At 58.5% G+C, this 22,964-nt stretch overlaps 1 protein-coding gene across 1 annotated transcript in view; it reads left to right on the top strand.

The window, feature by feature from the left end:
* The window catches only part of FAM53B (family with sequence similarity 53 member B), a 74,089-nt gene extending 51,404 nt beyond the window's left edge, over positions 1 to 22,685 (top strand). Inside the window, exon 4 of the mRNA XM_024751539.1 lies at positions 22,292 to 22,685. Within this exon, the coding sequence (XP_024607307.1) occupies positions 22,292 to 22,654 (363 nt within the window). The 3' untranslated portion in view covers positions 22,655 to 22,685. The remainder of the gene's footprint in view (positions 1 to 22,291) is intronic.
* Positions 22,686 to 22,964: the final 279 nt, after the last annotated feature.

Consider the following 22,964-nt stretch of genomic DNA (forward strand, 5'->3'; position numbering starts at 1 on the left):
GTGCAGCTACCAATGCGCTCGGTGTTGGCCTCCCTGGCAGTCCGGGTGCTGCAGGGAACCTTGACCCCAGTACGGTCCCATCAGAGTTCAAAAGCTCTTGCTCTGCGTCTCTCGGGAGGCGCAGCCGGGTGCCGGGGCTCTGCCACACCCCAGCTGGGACACTGGGCACATACCCTCGGTCCACGACAGTGTGTGGGGACACGCTCATCCTCTCACAGCCGGCTCGGGAGTCAGGACCCAGCACCTGGTGGGCCCTCAGCAGGCTGCCTTCCCTTCCTTCTCTCGCCTGTCCATCCGAAGGGCACCCCGTGAATCAGGGGCCTCGAGACGGACAAATCAGCATCCAGCTCGAGGCCCTGAGCACTGGGTTGTCGCGGTGCGGGTCTGGGAGTAGGAGAAACGGCCGAGGCCTGGGGGCCTGGACAGCTGCTTGGAGGGGGACCTGCAGTGGCTTTCTGCCAGCCATTCATTCCCGTCACCGGGGCTCAGATTCCCCATTTCTAATAGTAAAGTCGAGTCTCTTAGGGAAGTGTACGTTAAATGAAATGGTATCCCAGCCAAGTGCTCAGCAAACGCTGGCCCGAGACTGGCCCCGAGCCCCCTTCAGCAGCCTCAGCCCTTCCCGACTGGACTCCTCAGAGGCCGGGCTGGTCTCCTCCTGCTCTGGGCCCCCAGGTGGGGCTCGGTGCCTGCCAGATGGGCCGTGTCGCCCTGTCATGGCCCCTGGGGCTGATTCCAAGGGTGCCTGGGCACCTTGCATCCCGTGGATGGGGCCTCCCTTTAGACCCAGAGAGCACGGCGTCTGTGCTTTCACACTTTGGCTCTTCGCTTGTCACAGGCCCTCCTCCTGCAGTGGGGAAAAGACGCCCGCAGATCTCCCCAAACCCCTGGGCGTCCACCGTGCCTGCTTCCGCCTTCTGTAAGCATATGAGTCACCCCAGTATTGCAGGCTGACGACTCAGAAGGAAGGGAAGTCGGAGTTCACGTGAGGGGGGTGGGTGCAGACTGGTCTCGCTGTAGCAGGAGGAGACTTGCGGAAATGAGCCATAGAGAGGGACTAACCATCGCCACCTGGGCTGGAGGGAAGGGATGTTGAGTCACCATAAACCCCTGCGTCCATGGCGAACCCAACCTTATGCCTTCAGCCCTTGGCCTAAGGTCCCAAAGGCAGGCCCAGGGCTGGGAGGAAAAGAACCGAGGAAGGACATGGAGTTGGTGGCATGACGGTGGGAGAGCCCCGCTTTGGGGTAGCCAGTCAGAAAGGTTCCGTTCGTTCCAGGATTTCTTCTCCGCTTGGCTGGAGAGTTGCGTGTTTTTCCTCCCCTGTCCTGTCAGGCACTGGAGACCTGGGGAAGATGTTTGAACCTGTTGCAGGGCCATTGTCAGCACTGAAGCCGCAGTGGGAACACTCTCTAAGGCACTGAGCAAATGCCTAAGAGAAGGAAAACCGAGCTTCCAGAACAGGGAGAAACGATGTGCTGTTGAGACAGGGCAGTTTCTCAGCTCTGGCTGCATTACATCTGGGACTGGAGGGAGAGGAGCTGCCCTGCACTGGAGGATCCCTGCCTCTACCCACAGCTGCCCAAAGTTCCCCCTCCCCCAGGTCATGACAGTCACCTAGAGGCGACACTGTATAGGTGAGGCTACAGACTGGAGTGAAAGAAAGATCTTGACCTCCCTGGTGGCTGCCGCCCCTGGGGCCCTGTTACATGTCTGGCCTCGGACAGGAAATCTTATTCTTCGGAACTGGGCAGTGGCAAAGGAGAGGTGCCTTCTCAGTGCCTACTCAGCTCAAGTGCCACGCAGGCTGGGTAGGGCTGGGTGGCGGGACATCCTGTTACCTGAAGACACAGGCAGCGCGGGGCCTGTGCCCCTGAGACGGGTTTGTTAGTTTTGTTCTCCCCATTCCCGGGGAGAGACCCCAGGAGCTACGAAGGATGGTGACACTGGCTGATGGCTTCTTGGCCCACTGCTCCTGCTGTCTCCCGGGCAGTGCCAGGGTCTCTCCTGATCCCCTCCAGGGAGGCCAGGCAAACAGGCATTTTGCCAGACAGCCGCCAGCAGTGTGCGCCACTGCTTTTCATCAGAAAAGGCGCCTGAGTCCCCTGCCAAAGCCCAGAGCCATCTCCCCCATTAATCAGTATTTCAGGGTTCTCGGGAAGATCTTAGCAACTGCCTGGCACGAGCCCGACTTGATTTACCATCACCTGTCGGCCCTCAGAGCTGGCCCCGTCCTCTGCCCCTCCTGGGAGCGAGACTGGAGAGCACACTGCCACACCAGGGCCACCCCTGGCCTCAGAGCCTGTCTCAGGAGCTAAGACTGCATCTCTCAGCAGGGCCTGAGGGGGCACTGGCTTGGAATTAGTGTTATTTTTATTATAATTCTCAATGCTCAATTTCTTTTAAACTTGAAAGAGAAAAAGGAAGCTGGACCAGAGTCCCAGATATTCCCTTGAGGGAGACGTTGAGCGCTGGAGAGGTGAGGCCACAGAGCCACATTGCGCGGAGGTGTCCAGGGAGCCCTGGGCTGGCCGTCTCTTTCTGCACGGTGGGCTCGGCCCAGCTCCTTGCAGGGCCACAGCGCGCCCTGGGGCTCCCCTGGTGAGACCCAAGCCTGGTCCTTGTTCTGCTGCCGCCCCTGAGGCAGGGGACCACTGCTGGGGTCCTTGCCTCGCAGGGCTGGCCGCTTCTCCCACCCACGCGGCTCCTTTTCCTCTCATTCGAGGAAGAAAGTGAGGGGCAGGCCCCATGGGTTCCGGGTACAGCGGGAGCCACCTTCACCCCATTCAGGGGCAGATGCTCCGGGCTGTGTCGGATCCCACGGCAGAGGGGCCGCACACACCATCCCCTCTGTCTCCCGGCCTCCCGACCAGGGGAGGCTCTGGCTGGAAAGGCCGGCCCAGGCTACCTTCCTCTGCGTCCCTCCCCCTTTCCCATCACGGCCGCCTGCCCTCTCAGGTCAAATTCTTGGGCCTCTCGGAGCTCTCCAGATGTCCCCTCCCACCGCCATCTGGGAAACCGGCATCCGCAGCTTCTCTGAGCAGCCCAGGGAGGTCGCCTCTGGCCTCCCTCTGCGGCAGCAACCTTTGAGCGGTGCCTTTCTGAGACGTTCTTGGGGGAGGACCTCGTTCAGTAGCTCACATACCCGGGTAATTTGGAGAAGGGCTGCTGAATGCTGCGTAGGTCAGCTGGAATTAACGTGCACTTTGTTCAAAGAACAGAGTTGCCACCCACATCTTCATCCACTGCTGGGCTAGGAGCTGTCCTGGAATTCTAAAGGGCACTGGAGGTGGGGGGTGGGCGGGGGGCACGGAGGACCCTCTGTCCCATTTCTGGGGGTTCTGACTTGCCCCCATGGAGCCAAAGCTCCTGGGTTTGCTGGCAGAGCTTCTGAGGGGTGGTGGCCACTTGGTAGTGCTGTGGTTAGTGGTCGCAGTGCTGGCTGTCCCTGGGTGAGGCTGTGTGTATGCCATGCACTGTGCTAGCCCAGCAACTCTGCAAGGGCACTTTCATTGTCACCGCTTTCCAGTTGAAACAGGCCCAGAGGGGCAGAGTGGCTGAGCCTTGGATAAACAGCTAGAAAGTGGCGAGGCCTGGGCCCCATCTTCCCTAGACTACGACTGTCTCCATAGTCAGTGACCCCTGGCTGGCCAGCTTGCTGTCCGCTGGGCGTCCTGGGAGCAGGCATGGGATGGTGAATTTATCCCAGAGGCACGTCAGCCCTGTAGCAGGGCTGTGAAAGCTGCAGACCGGCCCAGTCCCACCCACACCAGGTTTGCCCTGTCTTCCTGAGCAGGTTTGGGAGCCTCTGGCACACGCAGGGAATGCTGGAATGTTCCAGAGACCCCAGGGGCCAGGCTCTTCTGGGGACTGATGTCGGAGTGGGCCCTTTCCTTCCAGAGGCCCTCTGCCTCTGAGGATGGGGTGACGGTCTGAAGGGGACCCATCCTCCCAAGACTGCTAGCCGTCCCCGGAAGAGCCCAGCATTCACAGTCAGGCCTTGTCTTCTGAGGCCTCCGTCTTCACTCCTCCCCAGGAGCAGCAGCCTGGGAGGGACTGTGCTTTTAATTAGCCTAGTTTGGGAATGGAAGCTCTAAAGCCCTGGGAGGTGAATGCCCCTGCCTTGCTTTTGGAATCTGCTGCCAGTGGACACAATGTAGCTGTAGGAATGAAAACGAGGAAGAGAAAGGCCCATCGGCTTGGGTTTTTAATTGGCACCATCCTCCCGGCCCTGCGCCCGCCCGCCAGCCCTCCCGGGGCTCTGTTTGGGCGGCCAGGCCCGGGCTTCAAGTGATGGAGCCTTTCACAGCTTCAGACTGATTTAAGTGGCCCTGTATGGGTTCCCGCAGCCCTCGCTGAAAGAGCACGGCACCATCGCCACGCTGATAAACCCTGGGAAATTGATCAGCCACCTGCGAGTGGTGAATAGCAGTAACCACTGGGAGCCCTGCAGAGCGCCTGGGCCTCCCATGGCCTCCCATGGCTTCGGGGTCCTACGGGAGAGAAAGGATATTTCTAAAGCTGCAATTAATTTTTTCCCCCAATCGGTTGGAAGTTGCTCTCTTGTTTTCAGCTGGGTGAGTGGGGTGCTTAGTTCTGTGCGTCTCCGTTAACCTGAGCCCTCCGACCATTGATGTCTCTCCCTTGAGAGACAGAGTGCGGCTTTCTTTCTCATTGGCCAGTGGAGGAATGGACTTTTTTGTTTGTGTGTGTGTGTGTGTGTCTCTCTCTCTCTCTTTCTCTAAGATCAGTGAGAAAAAAGCATATGTGAGTGATTCTGCCTCGACAGGTCCCACAATACCTTCAGGAATGTCAATTTTTCTTGCTTTCATGAAAACACCATGAGGTCTCACTTAGAGGGGACACTGGCGGAGATGAAAGAGGGAGACAGCGCGAGGGAAAGCGGGAAGTAGAAAAGCAGTTCCGCCGACTGCCCGAGAGCTTTGTGCCGCACCTTAAGGGAGTTTTGTTCTGGGTTCTCCGATCCTGCCAGAACAATTTGGGGGAAAATTCGTAGCTCATACTTAGTTTTGGAGTGAGAACCCATTTTAAGTGCAGAGGAGAGAGAAGGCCGCCCTCCTCCCAGGTTTCTGTGTGTGTATGTGTGGGTGGGTGTGTTTGGGGGGGCTGCTGACCCACAGGGCCTCAGGGCCCTTGTTCCCTCTGGGGACTTTGTGACCACAGGGCGTCAGCCTGGCTGCTGTCGCGCTGCGGGGGACGCCTGCAAGCCTGCTGGGCTGCCAGGGTGGGGCCACTACCCCAGGCCGGTTCTCCTGCAGAGAGGACGTGCCAGGCTTGAGAAGGTGGCATCTGGGGCTGTCTGGGCTCTGCCAGGCAGCCCTTCTGTCGCGGCAGAATCACTCTGCCCGTCCACCACCACCCCCGCCCCGCCCCTTGAAGCTGGCCTCCTTTGGCCACAATAGCCAGGAGAGGCATTGGCACGAGAGGGGGACCCGTCACTGTGGATTTGTCCACAAGTGTGGCTCCGGCTTTCATCGCCTCTCATCTGGAGTCCCAGCCTCGTTAAGATCCCCTGACCTGCTTGCGCGGCCGATTGCTAACAAGCCCAGGCAGCGTCAGTGTCCTCGAGGTGGACAGAAGAAGGACTGCTCTCTGCCCTGAGCCCGCTTGGAGCAACCCCTGGCTGCGGCTGCAGTGACCCGCCAGGAGGGCCTCCACGCCTCATTTTCCCTCCAGGTTTGCAGGGCAGTGTGTGTGTACGTGAGCACGTTGCACACACGTGTGCATGCCTGTGTGCCTGTGCCATTTTGTGCAGAGCGTGGCCTGAGGTTCCCACTCTCGCTCGGTGACCTTGGCAGGCTCCTCGGGCCTCAGTTTCCTCATCTGTACGGTAGGAGCCCTGACACTTGCCTCCTAGGGGTTCTGGAGGAACCTGCACATGGTAGGCGCCCAGGTCAGGGGAGTATGTTATCAGCTCTCTTTTTCATAATAAGACCTGCCTATCTGCTTGGAAGACAGAGGGTAGAGACGGGGCCCTCTTCCTGTGGTCCGAGGGGCAGTGACCCAGCCTGCCGGGGGTGGGCCGGCTCTGGGGCTGCTTTTCTCCTAAGGGCCTGGTGGTGGCTCCCATGGGGATTTTAGAACCTTCTCTCCCGAGGCTCCCCTTTCTGAGTGGACCCGGCCTTCAGCTGTTGACACACAGAGTCTGGCGGCTCCTTTTTGTGGTAGCCACTTGCAGATGGAAAGTGAAGGACTTCCTCGTGGGTTCTATGCGTTTCCCAAATCATCAGACACTTTTACGAGAGAGAAGTAGGCTCATTCCCTGGCTTGGGCTCAGCCAGTGATGGTCTGAAGCTAGAGGCTGGGGCCCAGGCCCGGAAGCTGGTCTCCTGGCGGTGGGCACCTCATTTGCCATCTCGGCACCATCACAGCTCGCCTCACCCGTCTGGACGAGGACGGCCACGAAGGGGTCGGAGTCAGATCGACCACGCGATCGTCGGACGTTGTCGGAACAGCAGCACCTTGAAGTGATTGCAAGATGGCGGAGCTGTGTGTGTCTGTGGGTGCGGTGTGCACGCACACACACGTGAACTAATTTACATCTAAGGGGAAGAAGGGAGCAAGGGCTGAGCTGGGACCCTTGGGAAGATGCCAGGTTCTATGTGCACCCAGGCGCTGTCACTGGGCCCTGGCTGGTTTCTCTCGTGGGTCTGCCTCCTTGGCACTTTCAGCATTTCCCCTGACACGTCATCACGGGGGTGACTCCAGGCAGCAGTTATACACTTGTGGCCTTTGCCCCTTTCTCCCATCTGGCTGAGGGCCTGGCCCGTGTGGGGCCAGGCTGGGCACACCCTCCCTCTGGCCCCTGGCGGGGCTGCTGCCTTGCTGGCGCGTGCACCGGGGAGGCCGCATCCTTTCCCGCTGCCTCTCCTTCCGGCACTCGGGCCCTTGGTCTCAGGGTCAGACTGCCGGGGTTCATATCCTCCCCACTTACTCCCTGTGTGGCCTTGGCAAGTTCCTGAGCCTCCAGTGACAGGAGTGCCCCCGTTCCCATTCGGGGGTGTCGTGTGGGTTCAGTGGGATAACCCCGGGAAGCTCAGGGAACATGCTTAGTAGACGTTAGTTCTACTACCATCAGAGGCTCCACGGCTGCTAGGACATGAGTACCCCCAGAAATGCCTTGACTTTGTTCCTGGGACAAGGCAGGATTCCAGGGGATGACAGGTGGAATTTACGGTAGCGCAACCTTGTGGGTCGGTTTTCTCTTTATGTGAAGAAATGTCTGGATGGAAGAATGCTTTAGGGCTTCTCTGGGCCCTGCACATTCCTCGGGGCCATCTCGGAGCCCTTGCTGTCATAAGGGCCTTTGGCTTTTGTAGTTGGGAATTCTTACCAAGTAGTAGGCAAGCCTTGCTGGGGTACTTGGGGGGTAGAAATTAGGTTGGGTTTCCACCCCGGATTCAGGCGTTTCTGACAGCCACGAGGTGCAGAGTGACGGGTAAGGGCACAGACAGAGCCGGGGTTGAGCCTGGCCCACCCCCGGCCCCGTGGGACTCTGCCCAGTTACCTGGGTCTCTTTGCCTGTACGCAGAGGTGCTGGCAGAGCCCGCCTCTCAGGATTAGATGACGAGATAATGGAGCGAGAGTCTCCCCCAGCTTGGCCCCGGGCATCCACCTCAGGTGTAGTCACTTGGCAGGTGACTGCGAGGGCTTCTAGACGCTTCAGGGTGCCAGTGCTGTATTTGCACGTCCTGTCAAGCACTTAAACAGTAACGAACAAAAGGGAAAAAATAAGCCTGTCGGGAAATTCGGTTATGTTGAGGTGTGTCCCTGGGAAAGTCAACGAAACAGGGACCCACCCTGGCCAGCCCTTCCGGAGCCTGCGGTCAGGCCTCCAAGTGGGAAGTGCATTCTGTCAGCACACTGAGGCCCTGAGCTGGGTCTTCCACGAGGTAGGCATCGTGATTCCATCACGCCTCTAAGTGGCAATGGCTTATCCAGACTCACTCAGAGCAGCACACACTCCGCTCCTGTGTCTGTCTGGTGGCACAGGGCGTGATGCTCCGGGCCACACCTGTGCCGCTCAGGACGTGCCCTGCACAGCCTCTTTGGCATCTCCAGTGCGCTTTGTGAAAATGTCTCCCAGGGATTTCCCTGGCGGTCCAGTGGCTAAGACTCCGCGCTCCCAATGCAGGGGGCCTGGGTTCGATCCCTGGTCCGGGAACTAGATCGAGCATGCCGCAACTAAGAGCCTGCATGCCGCAACTAAGACCAGGTAAAGACGAATAAATAAATATATTTTTTAAAAAGTCTCCTGGGGGCTTCCCTGGTGGTGCAGTGGTTGAGAGTCCGCCTGCTGATGCAGGGGACGCGGGTTCGTGCCCCGGTCCGGGAGGATCCCACGTGCCGCGGAGCGGCTGAGCCCATGAGCCATGGCCGCTGAGCCTGCGCGTCCGGAGCCTGTGCTCCGCGACGGGAGAGGCCACAACAGTGAGAGGCCCACGTACTGCAAAAAAAAAAAAGTCTCCTGGGTGCCTGCTCCTGGCCTGGAATCTGGATCTCCTGCTGGGGTGGGCTTGTCCTGGTCCTGGTGGAGAATGCCGAGCCTGCTCCCCCTACCCCTCAGCCCAAGAGCCCCTGCACTAGGGGTTCCCTGACAGGGTTTCCCTGGGCAGCAGAGACTGAGGAGTCTTGGGCTGGTGGCCACAAGCATCCAGAGAACTTCGCAAGCACCACGCAAGCTCCCAGGTCTTTGCAACCTCCCTGGCTCCCATGGTTGTCCCCTGTCGTCCCTCACTGCAGCTTGGAGGAACCGAGCTCCAAGGGGGATGAGACCTCAGGTCACCCCTGGGGCTCTGGACAGAGCTGGGACTCCATCCAGGGATCCTGGGCCTCTGCTAGGCCCTGCCCTGCTGCAGTGACGGATTTGGCTGGAGAGACGTGACTTAGACGGGTGAGAGGACAGGCCATCCCAGGAAAAGTGCCTGGTGGGCAAGAGTCCGGGGTGAGCCCCCCACCCAGTCCTGTAACTGAGTGTCCGGGCTGCCCCAGGCGAGATCGAGCCTCAGGAGAGGCAGTCCTCTAATGGGGCCTCTGGGGCTCAGGACCACCAGAGCCCCACATGGTGTCCCTGCCACTCAGCCCTGGTTCTGCAGGAGGGACAGCCGAGCCCACAGAGGTGGAATGTGCCCAGGAATGTCCTGCCACACCCTCTGCCAGCGGGCACGTCCGTGGCCACCTGCCCTGCCCAGGCACGCTGGGACACGCTGGCGGGGTCCAGCCGCCCCTCCTCGCCCCCGCAGAACTCTGGTGTCCAGGACAGGCCAGTGCGACCTCTGTTTTCCCCAGCACGCCTGGGATTTCTGCTCTCACGGGTCACTTCCGCTTGGGACAGCTGTGGGTGAAGGGCTCTCCCTCTGTGTCTTCTGCCTGAGCCCCTCGGGGCAGGGCCGGCCCTCCTCCTTCGTCTTGGTACAGCTGGACACTGTAATGTGGTGTGGAGATCCCGCCGAGCTGGGCCGTTATGATCTCATTTCAGCCCCGTTACAGCCCCACAAGGGCAGTTTTATTTCTCCATTTTACAGATGGGGAAAGAGAAACTCAGGTTGCACAAGGAGGCCGAGGGAACACGTAGTGGCAGACGCAGGATTCCACCCCAAATGGATCACCATTTTCAACCCTTCATTCAGCCACCCAACCCCGTTCCTCCAGGCATCAGAGGTGCGGCCAGCAGACTTCTTCCCTGGCCGAGCCCTCCAGAACCCTGCCAGCCAGCCTGTGCAGCAGGGAGGCTCCAGGAGGGCTTTGTAGGGGCGGGGAGTGGTTTTAGCTGGGCTGTGAGGGGAGAGAGGCTTATCGAGGGGGTGATAATCCTGGCTGAGGGAGGGCACCCCCAGGAGAGCTTAGTGCGTCCAGGGAGCCTGAGTGGGCAGGGAGGGCGCAGGCAGGGCAGGGCAGGGACAGCCAGGCTCATGCAGGACTAACAACTCCCTCGTTGTGTACATGGACCCAGGACTTTCCTAGGACACACCCAGTACGTGACAGGCTGGAGCCTGGAGCCAGGTGACCACACCCCCTCAGGGGTGTCCTGGATACCACACTGTCCTTGGGGCTTGCCTGTCGTCTCCCACCTTCTGCTTGAGGCTGCTGCGGGGTCCTTGGGGACCACCCTGTCTCAGGACAGAGGACAGATGGAGGCCGCGAGGGGAGCAGGGTTTGCCTGAGGCCCTGGAGCTGCACCCAGACCCTGTGTTTGATGTCCCAGCGGGGCTCGCTCTCCCACGTGGGCCCAGTGCCTCCCTGGGGGAGCCGTCGCCCTTGGACCCTGACCTTGGACCAAGTCACAGAGCAAGGGAGTGGGGCTTGTGGCTTGTGACGTGGCCAGCTTTGTAGCCCAATGAGGAGCCCCTGTGGATTGGCAGGGGAACCCCCCTTGATGCTGTGGAAGTGAGGGCATCCAGACATTGTGTACTGGCCCTCTGGGGCCTCGTCCCAGTGGCCCTGCCATATCCCTCTCAGCGGATCTGGACAGACCAGGGTGCCCTGTGGGTGGTCCAGTTGGTGGGGACAGGCCCCCACGCTTGGGGCCTCCAGCCCATCCCTGTTCCCCGAGCCTGCCCTCCCAGTCTGGCTACGTCCTCAGGCTCCGAGCGTGAGTGCTGTCTGGGACCGGCCAGGGTCCTGGCTCCCAGGAGCTGAGGGGTGCTGGGATTATCCTAAGATGGTTGGTGTAGGCTCTCTTGGCCTTGGGTTTGCCTGGAGTTCAGCCTGATTGTGGCAAGTTCTACTTGGATTTTCCAGCATTTGGCCTTGGGAGACGGCCGAGGTTCCAGACAGCAGACATGGGGACGTCGTGCGTTTCTTTCTCCTCTCCGGCCCTCTGGCCTGGGCCGGTTAGCTGGGAATCAGTGCCAAGTGGCCATTGGCCGTGAAGCCCACTCCTCCAGTGGCGTTGATGTCAATGTGGACGCAGGAGCCAGTGATGTGGGTTGGATCCCGGCTATGCAGTTGGCCTCTGGGCCCTGCTCGGACACGGTCCTCCCTGAAGTCAGGGGCTGGGGGCCTGGAGGTCCAGAGCTTGGAAGGGGTGGAAGCAAACCAGAGAGGGTGGGAGTGAGGCCAGGGCACCGGGTGGTCCTTTCCAGTGGGAGGGGAGCACTTTGTCCATGAAGAGGGTCAGTCTGTAAGGGGCCTGGGGACTGGGAGATGTAGGGGTTTTCCGTGCTGAGGCCTGTTGGAGCAGAGAAATCAGTCGTGTTTCCACAGTGTTTGCCTGCCTTTCTTTATGATTTATATTTTATCGTTAAGGAGGGGAGAAGAGATCCTCCCCTCCCCACCCCCGCACCAAATAGAAAAGAAATCCAGCTGAATCTGACACTTTGAGCTTATTCTCTGCTTTTCGTGTGTTCACCAGGTGTGGAAATATGCTGACAGGTGGAAGTGGGGACTCTGTGTCCACACGCACCACAACTGCAGACACCTGGCCCACACGCCCGTCCTCAGCACCGAGCCTCTCGCAGACACGCGGGGGCCGTTCCTCCAGACTGTTTCTGACAAACAAGCAGCCACCTTGCCCTGCCTTGGGGCAGGGCCGGGCAGCGGCTCTGAATGACGGGCACCGGCCCATTTGGGCAAGGTGGGTGCGGTCCAAGAGACGGGCCTTGTTTGGGGAAAGCTGGGGTTTTGGGTGCAAAGCAGCCCCGGCCCCGCCTTGGGTCACCCACAAGGCCCGGCAGTGTTCTCCCATGGAGCGAGGACCCCAGGCCAGCCTCCACCAGGCAGGCGGGGAGCCCTGCAAACCTTTAGAACAGCGAGATGTTTCCCAGGGATTTCCCCCTGCCTGTGTTTATGAGCCCGCCTACCAGCCCCGGGAAAAGGCCCGAACAGCCGACTGCCCACAGGCAGATGTCTGGCACATGTGTGGCCTGTTTGCCGTTCAGGGGTTGGCCCTGCCTGATATTTTCACGTCTTGTGCTCGTGTGTAACTCAGATTTAATTTGGTGATTATTAAATGCAGGAACCCGGTAGAGGGGTTTTTTTTTTGTCTGCACAGTTTTGCAAAGTGCCATTTTTTGTGTGATGCATAAGCCTTGTTCCTGCCAATAGGAGAAAAGGGAAGTCAAAAAGGACTTTGGTGGAGAAACATTACAATGATTTTAATATGCAGATGGTGTGGGAGGGGGACTTCTTTTTTTGAAAATCTGAGTGACCATTTCAGTAAGAGTTTTTGGCCTGTGAGTCATCCTCTTCATTCCTAACTTAGAGTGTCCTTTCCTTTTAAAATAAACACACACACATATTTTTTGATAGTACATTCACATGTTCAAAAATTAAAACAGTATACAGGGAAAGTGTTGCTCCCATCCCTCCCATCCCCTGTGGCCTCAGGTTAACTCCTTATTTGTTTCCTGTGATCCTTCTAGAAATCCTTTATAAAAATACAAGCAAATAAGAAGGTTCTTCTTTTATTCACCTTTCGTATATGAAAGACAGCATGTTAACGTCTAGTTTTCTGAAACTTGCTGCCTTAAATAACAGACCCTGGAAGTGTTTCTGTGTCAGAGCCGAGCCACTGCCGCCTTTTTTCCAGCACCAGGAGGGTCTGTTGTGTGGACGTGCCCACTTTCATTCCCAGGCCCCGGCTGCGGACTCCCAAGCCCGGGGCAGTCCTCTCAGCTGTGAACTGTGTTGCCTGTGGATCACTTTCAGACTTGCAGGTGTACCCTCTGTGGACACATCCTGCCACTAGGGTGGCGGGTTGCATGCAGGTTGTACGCACTTGTCGTCTTGGAGGATGTTGCCCAGGTGACACTGAGGGGGCCCCACACCACCGACGGGTGCCTCAGGCGGTCCGTTTCCCCACCGCCGCCTCGACAGATTCTGGTCAGATGTGGATTTTGCCAACCAGAAGGTGAAGGATGGTTTCTCTGTGTCATCTTAGTTAGCATTTTTCTAGTCAGTTGAGCATCTCATAGTTAAAGGTCATTCGTGTGTCCTCTGCTGTATTCATTTGCCCTTAAAAAAAAATTGAGGTGTCACTCTTTTTCTCGATTCTATATTAGATTCGTTTTTGCCTTGCTATGAGTTGCAAATGTTTATTTCTAATTTGTTCTTTGTGTTTTGACTTTGCTTTTGGCGTTCTTCAACAGCTTTGTAATTCACATGCTACATGCAATTCACCCATTGAAAGCAAACAATTTTCGTGGTTTTTAGTATGTTCACGGAACTGTGCAATCATCACCACAGTCAATTCTGGAATATTTTCATCATCCCCCCAAAAAAACCTCATACCCATTGCCAGTCACTATTCACCCTTAGCCACCCCAGCCTCAGGCAGCCACTAATCTACTTTCTGTCTCTCTGGATCTGCCTGTCCTGGGTATTTCATATAAATGGAGTCATACAGTAATGTGGTCTCTCGTTGACTGGCTTCTTTCACTGAGCAGTGTAATGTTTTCAAGGTTCGTCCATGTTGTAGCATGTGTCAGTAACTCCGTTCCTTTTTTTTTTTTTTTAATTTATTTTATATTTTTGGTGGCATTGGGTCTTTGTTGCTGCGCGTGGGCTTTCTTTAGTTGCGGCGAGCGGGGGCTACCCTTCTTTGCAGTACGCCTGCTTCTCACTGCGGTGGCTTCTCTTGTTGCGGAACATGGGCTCTAGGCGTACGGGCCTCAGTAGTTGTGGCACGTGGGCTCAGTAGTTGTGGCTCACGGGCTCTAGAGCTCAGGCTCAGTAGTTGTGGCGCACGGGCCCAGTTGCTCCGCGGCGTGTGGGATCTTCCTGGACCAGGAATTGAACCTGTGTCCCCTGCATTGGCAGGAGGATTCTTAACCACTGCGCCACCAGGGAAGTCCCTCCATTCCTTTTAATGGCCGAAAAATAATCCTGCCGTATTTTATTTATCCATTTGCTAATTGGTAGACATTTGGGTTGTTCCCTCTTTTTGGATATTACGAATAATACTGCTGTGAACGTTGATGTGCATGTTTTTGTAGGGGCATGTGTTTCCATTTCTCTTGGGTACATAGCTAGGGGTGGAATTGCTGGGTCCTGTGGTAACTCTGTGTTTAACATTTTGAGAAACTGCCAGTCTGTTCTCCAAACCGACTGCACAATTTTACAATCCCACCAGTGCTTTTAGCGTTTTTTGACGTGTATACATTTTTTATCAAATTTATTAATTCTTTCTTTTATGGCTCTGAATGTTGGATTTTAGAAAGGCTATAAAGGAATTCTCCTATGTTTCCTTCTAGTGTTTTTATGGTTTTATATTGCAGTATTTGGTTTATGTGGAGCTTATCCTGTATGTGGTATGAATATGGAGCCAACATTTTTTTTTCTTTTTTTTTTGTGGTACGCGGGGCTCTCACTGTTGTGGCCTCTCCCGTTGCGGAGCACAGGCTCTGGACACGCAGGTTCGGCGGCCATGGCTCATGGGCCCAGCCGCTCCACGGCATGTGGGATCTTCCCGGACTGGGGCACGAACCCGTGTCCCCTGCATCGGCGGGCGGACTCTCAACCACTGCGCCACCAGGGAAGCCCTTTTTTTCTTTTTTAAATATGTCTACCCACTGGTCTCTCTACCAGCTATTGAAAATTCCATCTTTTTCTCTCTGCTTTGAGATTCCACCTTTATCATATGCTAACCTGAGGCTATTTCAGAACATTCTCTTCTATTTCATTAGTCTCTGTGTGTCCTCATATAGTAGTATACTCCTCATTTTGAGGCTTTGTAGTATGTTTTAGCATCTGGTAAGACTAGTCTGTCCTAATTGTTCTTCGCAGAGGCTTCCTGATTATTCTCACCTGTTTATTTTTCCAATGAAAACTTGAGAATCAGCTTGTCTGGAGATGGGGGAGGGCTGCTGTAGACGTTGTAGATTGGGATTGTGTTAGACTTCTGAATTAACTTGGGGAGAATTCACACCTTTTTGAGGTTGAGTCTTCCTGTCCACAGACAGGATGTCTCTCTCTTTGTTCAAGCCCAGATTTGTGCTCTGTAAGGTTTTCTTCCTATCTCTTTTCTCTAGCTCTTATACTTTTATTCCTAGAGATTTCACCTTTCGTGTTGCTGGCATGTCTTCTGGCTCCTTTGAAAGCAGGTTTTGGTTAAAAAGGACAGTGGGTTTGACCATCTAGGGTATAGATTCTGTTCCCAAAGCCGAGCCCCTGACCCGTTGGCTGTGCAGCGCTGTCCACGGAGAGCCACGGGCCCCCCACCTTAGCCTGAGCACGGCGGGGTGGGCGCAGGGGGGAGGAGGGAGCTCAGGTTAGCCAAGCGCCTCCTTGGCCTCCTACATGGTCCCAATGCAATTAACCCTCCAAACAATTCTGTGGCTTCATTTGGGGCTCATATTAGCCTCACTGTACAAATGAGAAACTGAGGCTGAGAAATTTCAGGACTTCCCAGGGCCCCCAGAGGGCCAGGGTTCCAGCCCAGGCTTGTCCAGCCTCTTCTAGGCCGCTATCCTGCCTGAGGATCGAATGTTCTCCTGAGCTCGACCCGGAAGTCAAGAGGAATGGTTGCACATCAACCAGCTGTGGGATCTGGGGCAAGTCTCTTCCCTTCTCTCGGCCTCCGTCTGCCTATCTGCAGTTAAGGCTGTTAGACTGATTGGCAATTTGCCCGTTTTTCCAAAAAGCATCCCCTTTCTCTGGAAGCCAATATCGGAACAGAGAATGGAGGGCTGGGCTGAGAGGGTCCCAATACTCTGCAATCCTGTCTCCCTGTGCCTTGACAAGGCCCTTGGAGCACCCAGCTCCAGCCAGCTGAACAAAACCCAGGGCCCGCTGTCCCCTCTGGGGCCTTGGAGCCACCTTCAGTGCCCCCAGTCCTGGTACAGAAGCCGCCCCCAGGGTCCCCATGCGTCCCGGCAGTGCGTTAGCCTTGGTCCCCCCGCCAGCGCCCTGTGTGCTTTGGAAAGGTCCCTCGACCTCTGTCAGGCAGAGAATTCCCTCCACGGCAAGCTGAGAGCGAGGTGTTCTTCCAAGCCCTGTCCTGAGTGTGTGCTGGCCAGGATGCACGCTGCAGAAAGAAAATGTTTGTTTTCTAACTGTGAGCTTGCCGGGAGGCCCCCTGCCATTCATCGGCTTCCGCACCTTCTGTGTCCAGGCGGGCCGTCTGCCACCCGAGGCCTGGTGCAGAAACAGCATTTGCCACAGTGTGGCCTGGGCAGAGGGGGGCTCCAGACCACGGGGTTGGCCACCATTCAGAGCACGTGCCCACAGCGTCCCGGGACCTTAGGGTGCGGACACACAGTCCAGCCCCCGGGGGCTAACCCAGTGGGTCCTTCCTTCCCACCCCACCGGGCTGCAATAGCGCCCTCCGTGAGCTGGCCCCTGAGCCAGGTGGTGGGGTGCGGGGTCGGGGCCGCAGGGCACCAGCAGGGGACACCTGGGCTCAGGCTTGCTTCTGCAGGGGATGACGCTCCTGCAGGGGTCTAGTGGATGAGGAGACGCCTGCCAGGTGACGGGTGCTCAGGAAGCAGTTGTGGCCTCTGCGGCAGTGAGCTGAGGGAAAAGGCCCAGGAAGGCAGGGGCTTCCTAGTAACTGCCAGGGCCATCCTTCCACCCCTCAGATACGTCCTGCCCTCCCCTGGCTGTTTGATTCTAGTACCTGTGATCTGGGAAGAACCTCAAGTGTCCAGTGCCAAGTCTGAGGTGCTCCCTGGGCCCCAGAGGCTCCTCCCTTCAGGCAACTTCATTTTCTGCTTTCAGGCCTCAGCGACCCAGCTTCCCTATCTGGGTTGTAAGTGGCCGGCGTTGCCCTTCTTCCTGAGGTAGGGAAGCAGTCCGGGCTTAAAAGGGCTGCGTCTTGTGGGGTCCAAAGGTAATGAGCATGTCACAGAAACGGGCTGGGCCCGACACAGAGCCGAGCGAGCAGGAAGTGAAGCTGGGCAGGGCCTGAGCACGGTGATGGGATGCCGGGGGCGAGGGGCCACCTCCAGCACCTGCCTGACACCCGCCACCAGACCCGCAGCTCCGAGCCGGGGCAGCCCACCACCTGACCCCTTGGGCTCTGGGGCTTCCTATGAGAGACAGTCCAGCCTTCATGGGAAACTCCGATTTACCAAAGATGGATTAAAGATAGGCCCCAAATAAGCCGGTGCCTTTTTCTCTTTCCTGAGATAGTTTAAAAAACAAAACAGAACCGCCACCCTAGGAAACCACACGCCTCACCGCCCTGGTTGTCTCTGTGCCAGCTTCCAGCACAAGCGAGACTTAGAAAATTTCCAGGCCCCTCGCCACTCTCATGGCCTGCTGTTTTCTTGATACTTGGAGAATTCTGCTCTCATGAAAGTGTCTGCTTGGGGGAGGAAGTGCCTCCGCTTAGCCAGGGCCCTAGCCCAGCAGCTTGCAGAGTGGCTGCAAGGCTCCAGAAGCCTGGGCCAGGCGTGGACCCGGTCTGCACGTTCTCCCTGGCTGGTTGGGCTTGTTTATGCCCCTCTTTCTAGAGGGATCTGAGGTGGTTCCCTAAAAATCAGTAACACAGAGAGATCCATGAATTGGATTACAAAGAGGGAGATAGCATTAGGAAGAGGAGAAGCAAATAAGCCAGCCTCGAAGGATGGTGCCAGAAGAGGGGAGCTGGGGGACTCTGTCATACCTCTTGTCCGAGAAGGGGAAGCACACGTGTGCCTTGGGGAGACGTGTTCTGTCCCAGCACGATGTTGAGAGGAAGTTTCACGTGGGCACGACGATGAGGCCCCGGGCTGAGCGAGGAGAGGTCCCCAGCAACCACTGATCCCCAGTAAACGCAAGGCAGGCTGGTCCTGACAGGTGGACTCCGTCTGACGGGATCTGACGGTCAGCCTCTGAGCGGCACCTGGCGTTCCTCTTCTGGAAGGAACAGCAGTACCGATGAGCAGGTGACACAGAGTGCTTTCATCTCCCGTCTTAGGTCGGTTCCTTGGAAGCAGAGCTTCAGCCGGGAATCGGGGCCCAGAGGTTAGGAGGCCCTTGGGAGAAACCTGTAGGAAGCGAGGGAAGCAGACAGGCCAGGGAAGGAGCCCTCAGCCTAACCCAGGGGGGCCCAGCAGTGTGAAGAGCACCTGGGATTTGACCCCCCAGGCCCGGGTCAGCTCCGGAACCCGTATCAGCCAGTCACTGGCTGTGGGTTGCCCCAGGAGGAAGGGGCAGGGGAGCTGTGCCAGGCGCTGGGGAACAGGCTTCCATGGGTGGGGCCCCAGCAGCCCCGCTTTGCATCCATTTTCTCGTGGGACCCTTGCAATGGCCCAGGGAGGCAGCCAGGCCAGTGACAACTGTTCATTTCCCAAATGAGGCGACTCTTGTCGGTGGAGGAGCCAGTCTTGGGCGAGTTCCTCTGACCCCAGCCCCTGCGTCCCGCGCTCCTCCCCTATGCCACGCGCACCACGCTCCCGGGGCCTTCCCGGTTCAAGGGCAGGATGGGGCCCAGGGAGACGGGAGTGAGGAAAACAGCCTGTCCTCCTGAGGGCAAGACGACCAGGAGAAAGGGGGCTGCCGCTGCCTGCTCTCGGCCACGGCACCCCACAGTCTGCCTTGCCCTTGGCCCCAGGCTGCCTGCCCCGGGCTGGCACTTGGGGAGGGGACGGAGCTCATGGCCCAAGGCTCGGCAGGGTGGCTGTTGGCCGGCATGCACAGAAGGACGGGGCCGAGTCCGTTAAGTTAATGTGAGGTTCCCGAGGGGGGATTTGGTTTTCAGATTGCAGCTCAAGGCAGAGGTGCCCTCAGCTGGCAAGGGGCTGCGTCCTCGGCCTCTTCACAGTGTGGGCGCTTGGGGCTGGGTGTGGACGGCGGGTGTGGACGGGAGCCGGGCCCGGCCCTCGGGGTGCTCTCACTACCCGGGTCTCGTGGGCCTCTGTCTGCAATGAGGGCTGCACAGAGTTCCAGCCGGGCTGAGCCCAGGGTCTGGCCAGGGGCCTGCCACCCAGAAGGAGGGGATGGGAGCAGATATCTGCACAGAAGGGCTGTGCAGAGAAGGGGCCGTTGCTCCCGACTTGGGGAGGCTGGGTGGGTGGGCTGAGACACTGCTGCCTGTACCTGAGGCCTGGCAGTTCTGATGGAAGCAACTTGACTTTCAGGGGCTCCATTCCAAAGTCACTCCAGACTCTAGGACTGGGGTGCTGAGCAGTGTCTCCAGCCACTAGCCTGAGGCCACATGGATGGTCCTCTCTGAGATTTGTTACCTGGGCAGGCTCGTGCCCAAGTAGGCAGCCCATCCCTGGGCCAAGGCCGGGTCTGGCATAGGGGGGACTGTCTGTCCCAAAGCAGCCATTTCACCCTGGAAAGATGTTCACACAGTGCTTTGAACTTGTTCGAAGCTTTGCAGCTTTGCCCAGACGTTTTTGAGGGCACACAGGCCTCCAGGCCTCCAGCAGGCCTGTGCAGCATTCTTGCATGGGAGCTGGGCTTTGGGGAGCGCGAGCCGCCAGGAGAGGCTGGGCGGGACCCTGCCCCCAGGGCCGCGCCCTGGATGCCAACACAGGATGGGCCCTCCTGGGATGGAGCCTGGGCAGGACACACACACTGCCCCTTTGTGCAGGTCACATTCCTCCCCGGCAGGTGGGGCGTGCCACCGGCTGGGACATTCAGCAGGTTTTCACTGTGGCTGAAACAGCTGAGTTTTGAGTCAACAACGTTTTCAACGTGACACTGGCTTTGTAGCCAAGGAGTAGGTGCCTTTGAGGACTGTCAGAGGGTGGGGTTCAGTGGCATCCTGGGGTTTGCTTGTGACAACATTCACCAACCAAACCTTGCAGCTTCTTGCCCTGCTGCAAAGCAAAAAGGACCCAGTTATTCCAGACATTCAGAACGGCGGTCGCCCGCATGCCCTTGGCCCAGCCCTTATTTGTCAGAGGTTGGAAGGTCTTGTCTGAAGCCATCAGGCCTGTGTGTGGCGGAACCCAGGACTGTAACAGCCTCTCTGACCTCAGCCCTCGCCAGGGCACACTTGAGGCAAAAGCTGCATCTCTTAAAGGTTCCCGCAAACTGGGGTCCCCGGTACCCTGCTGCTGGCTGGCTGCTGTTTAACATGACTAGTGCCCAGACACACGCTGTCACGTTTGCCATGAAGTCAGGCACTCGCCTGCACCTTAGTTAACACATGTTCGTGGGGCTGAGGGCATCAGGGTCTCGGCATCCCCTGTGACCCATTCACAGCACGTTGGGTTTACGCTGGGCGCTATTATTTGTAACGGGTCACACTGCCATTCGCGGAAATCCCTTACACACCGCTGCTTCTATAGGCCCGGGCTGAGCCATCCTCCCTCTTTCTTGTCTCTCTACCCAGTTCTCCTTTCGTCCTGGCTCAGGTCTAGGCCAGTCAGGAGAGTGGCTGGGAGGCAGAAGGGGCCCCAGGGACCCTCCCAGCGCAGGCATCTGGGGCCTCTGCCCACACACAGCGTTAGGTTTGTGTTCTGACCTGAGGACACAGAGGCTCTTGGGGGCCGTTTTGCACGAGGACCTGCCTCCGGCCCTCTGCTGTGGCAGCGGAGGGAACGTGCCCTGTGAGGCCTGGGGCCTCAGCGAGCCCCACGTGGCCCAGGAGGGGCACCGCGAGGGTCCCCAGTCTGGCTCCCACCACGACCTGGGCCAGCATCTCAGGTCTGATTGGTGGCCCAGCCCTTCTTTCCTCAATCCCAGAGCCCCCCACTCCGCCAGTATCCCAGCCTCCCTTTCTCAGTTAATCGAAGGATTCCAAGACGAGCAAACCCATCAGAGCGGTTTCCGCCGTGGCGCCAGGGGGGACGGTGAGCGCACGCACGGCAGGCCCGGACACTTCCCTCTAGAGAGAGCGCCTTTCGTTTTCCATCTGCCAAGCCTGATGCAGCAGCTTGCTCGCTGTGACAGCCGGTGGTCACCTTCATTTCAAAGTGACATACGGACACTGCCGCCTGTGAAAGGACCGGGGCCCTCAGGACAGGCCTGTGACCTTGGCATTGGCAGACGTGCGGTGCTCCCCACGCCCCCAAGTCCCCAGCGTGTGCAGGGAGGAAGCCAGAGCCCAGACTCCCTCCTGCTGCCTTCGACACACGTCTCTCCTGTCTCGTCCCGAGAAGGCACAGCATTGCTGCTGGTCCTGTTGGGGACCGGTGGGGCTGGGCCGTGGGCACCCTCGTCTGCATAGCTCTCCGTCCCGACTCTGTGCTCAGCCAGGAGAGCCGGTGTGTAGCTGAACCCGTCGGTGCGTAGTGCCGGGCCTGCCCCCTTTTGTGAGTGGGTGGCCCCAAGCACCCTTGGGCCGTGTTCAAGCTCTGCCCGCCACGGGCAGGCCCTAGGCTGCCTCCTCCAGGCTGGCCCCTTGCAGAGGCAGAGCCTACGGGTGCGGAGCCCTGGGCAGCCACATTTTCTCACGGGGGCCTCAAAGGGCCCTGTGGGACAGGCAGGGACCATCACTCGCCTCTTACAGATGAGGCAGCCGAGGCCTAGGGAGGCTGAGGGGTGTCTCCGCGGCCCCCAGCTGTGAGCCCGGCCCCTTCCCCAGCAGGGCTACAGCATCCGTCACCTGAGTGCCTGTCGAGGGCACAGGAGCCCAGGGCTCACGTGGAAACCGGCCCCCTGGGTGGCTGTGATGTGCACCACGTGGACGTCAAGCCAACCCTCCTGGCCCATGTCCCCTCCTATCACGGCGACAGGGTGGCATGGGCACCATGCCCGCTTTGTGCAGCAGTGCGGCCTGGCGGTGTTTCCGTTTGCGTCAGTAAATCCACTCGTGCCGTGTTCTTCTAATGGCTAAAGAGGCTTCCCTTGTCTGAAAAGTGCTTTATGGAGCCCTCATCGCAGGGAATCTGGGCCGTGTTCTTCTAATGGCTAAAGAGGCTTCCCTTGTCTGAAAAGTGCTTTATGGAGCCCTCATCGCAGGGAATCTGGGCCACTTCTTTTCAATTTAATAGCGTGACGAGGAAGGTTCATGTCACTGAATTTCTGCATGCGTCCGGATTGTTTCCTTCAGATAGAAATTCTAGAAGTGAAATTGCCTGATGAAGGGTTCAGATCGTTTTCAGGAAGGCTGTGTGTGAGGGGCTCTGGGCATGCCCCTGCCCCCCCCGCACCACAGTGCCCCCAGAACTGGGTGTTAGCAAGCTCGTCCTCTTTGCCCATTTGCAGACGAATAACTGCACCTCGCGTTTTCTTTATTAGCATGGTGTTCACCGGCCAGGGGTATTTCTTCATACATTATCCTTGTCCTTGTCCAGGTCGGGGAAGAGGCCGGGACTTGGGTGGTCTTCTGCTGCCCGGCAGGCCCACCAGCAGATAGTCCCAGGGGCCTGGGCCTGGCTGGCTGGGGCGTGCGGGCCTTCGGTTCCAGGAACGTGACCCTGAGTGACGTGTGTGTCTGTCTCCCCCACAGAACTGTCAGACCTTCAGCAGCCTCAGCTGTCTGAGCGCAGGGACGGAGGACCGCGGCCCTCACAGCCCCTTCGCCCTCCACGTCAGCAGCACCAGGTCCTGGACCGCCTTGCTCTCGGCCTCCGGCACGGGGGGCAGGACCCCCGCCGGGACCCCGATCCCCGAGCCTCTGCCCCCGTCCCTGGACGACCACCCCGCCTGCCAGGAGGAGCCGTGCTGCGAGGAGGCGGGTGGCTGCGCCCTCGGCGAGGGCTGTGGTGGGCATGGGGAGCCGGGCACGGCCTGGCGGGACCGCAGGGCTGTCCGCAATAGCCCCTGCTCCCTGGACGGCGAGCTGGACATTGAGCAGATAGAGAACAACTGAGAGGCCCCGGCTGGCGGCGGAGCGGGCAGGGCAGGGGGTGCGCTAGAATCCATAGGCCTCCCGCCATCTCTCCCCCCACCCCTCTCCCGCCGGGCGCCGGGCAGGGCCCCCGGGGGAGCCCCACGCCTGGGCCTGATCAGCGCTTCCTGGACGGTCTCGGGGCCCAGGAGCGAGCCCACCACCTCCCCAGACGCCGTCCCGCCCTCGGGGTCCTGGCCCAGCACCAGCCGCCTGGCCGGGCCTGCGGTGCAGGGTCTCAGCCTTTCACCAGCACCGCACCCACGCTCCGTGGAGCTACCACGGCCGGGAG

This window comes from Neophocaena asiaeorientalis, unplaced genomic scaffold (assembly GCF_003031525.2).
Source record: "Neophocaena asiaeorientalis asiaeorientalis breed wild unplaced genomic scaffold, Neophocaena_asiaeorientalis_V1.1 scaffold108, whole genome shotgun sequence".
NCBI lineage: Eukaryota > Metazoa > Chordata > Mammalia > Artiodactyla > Phocoenidae > Neophocaena > Neophocaena asiaeorientalis.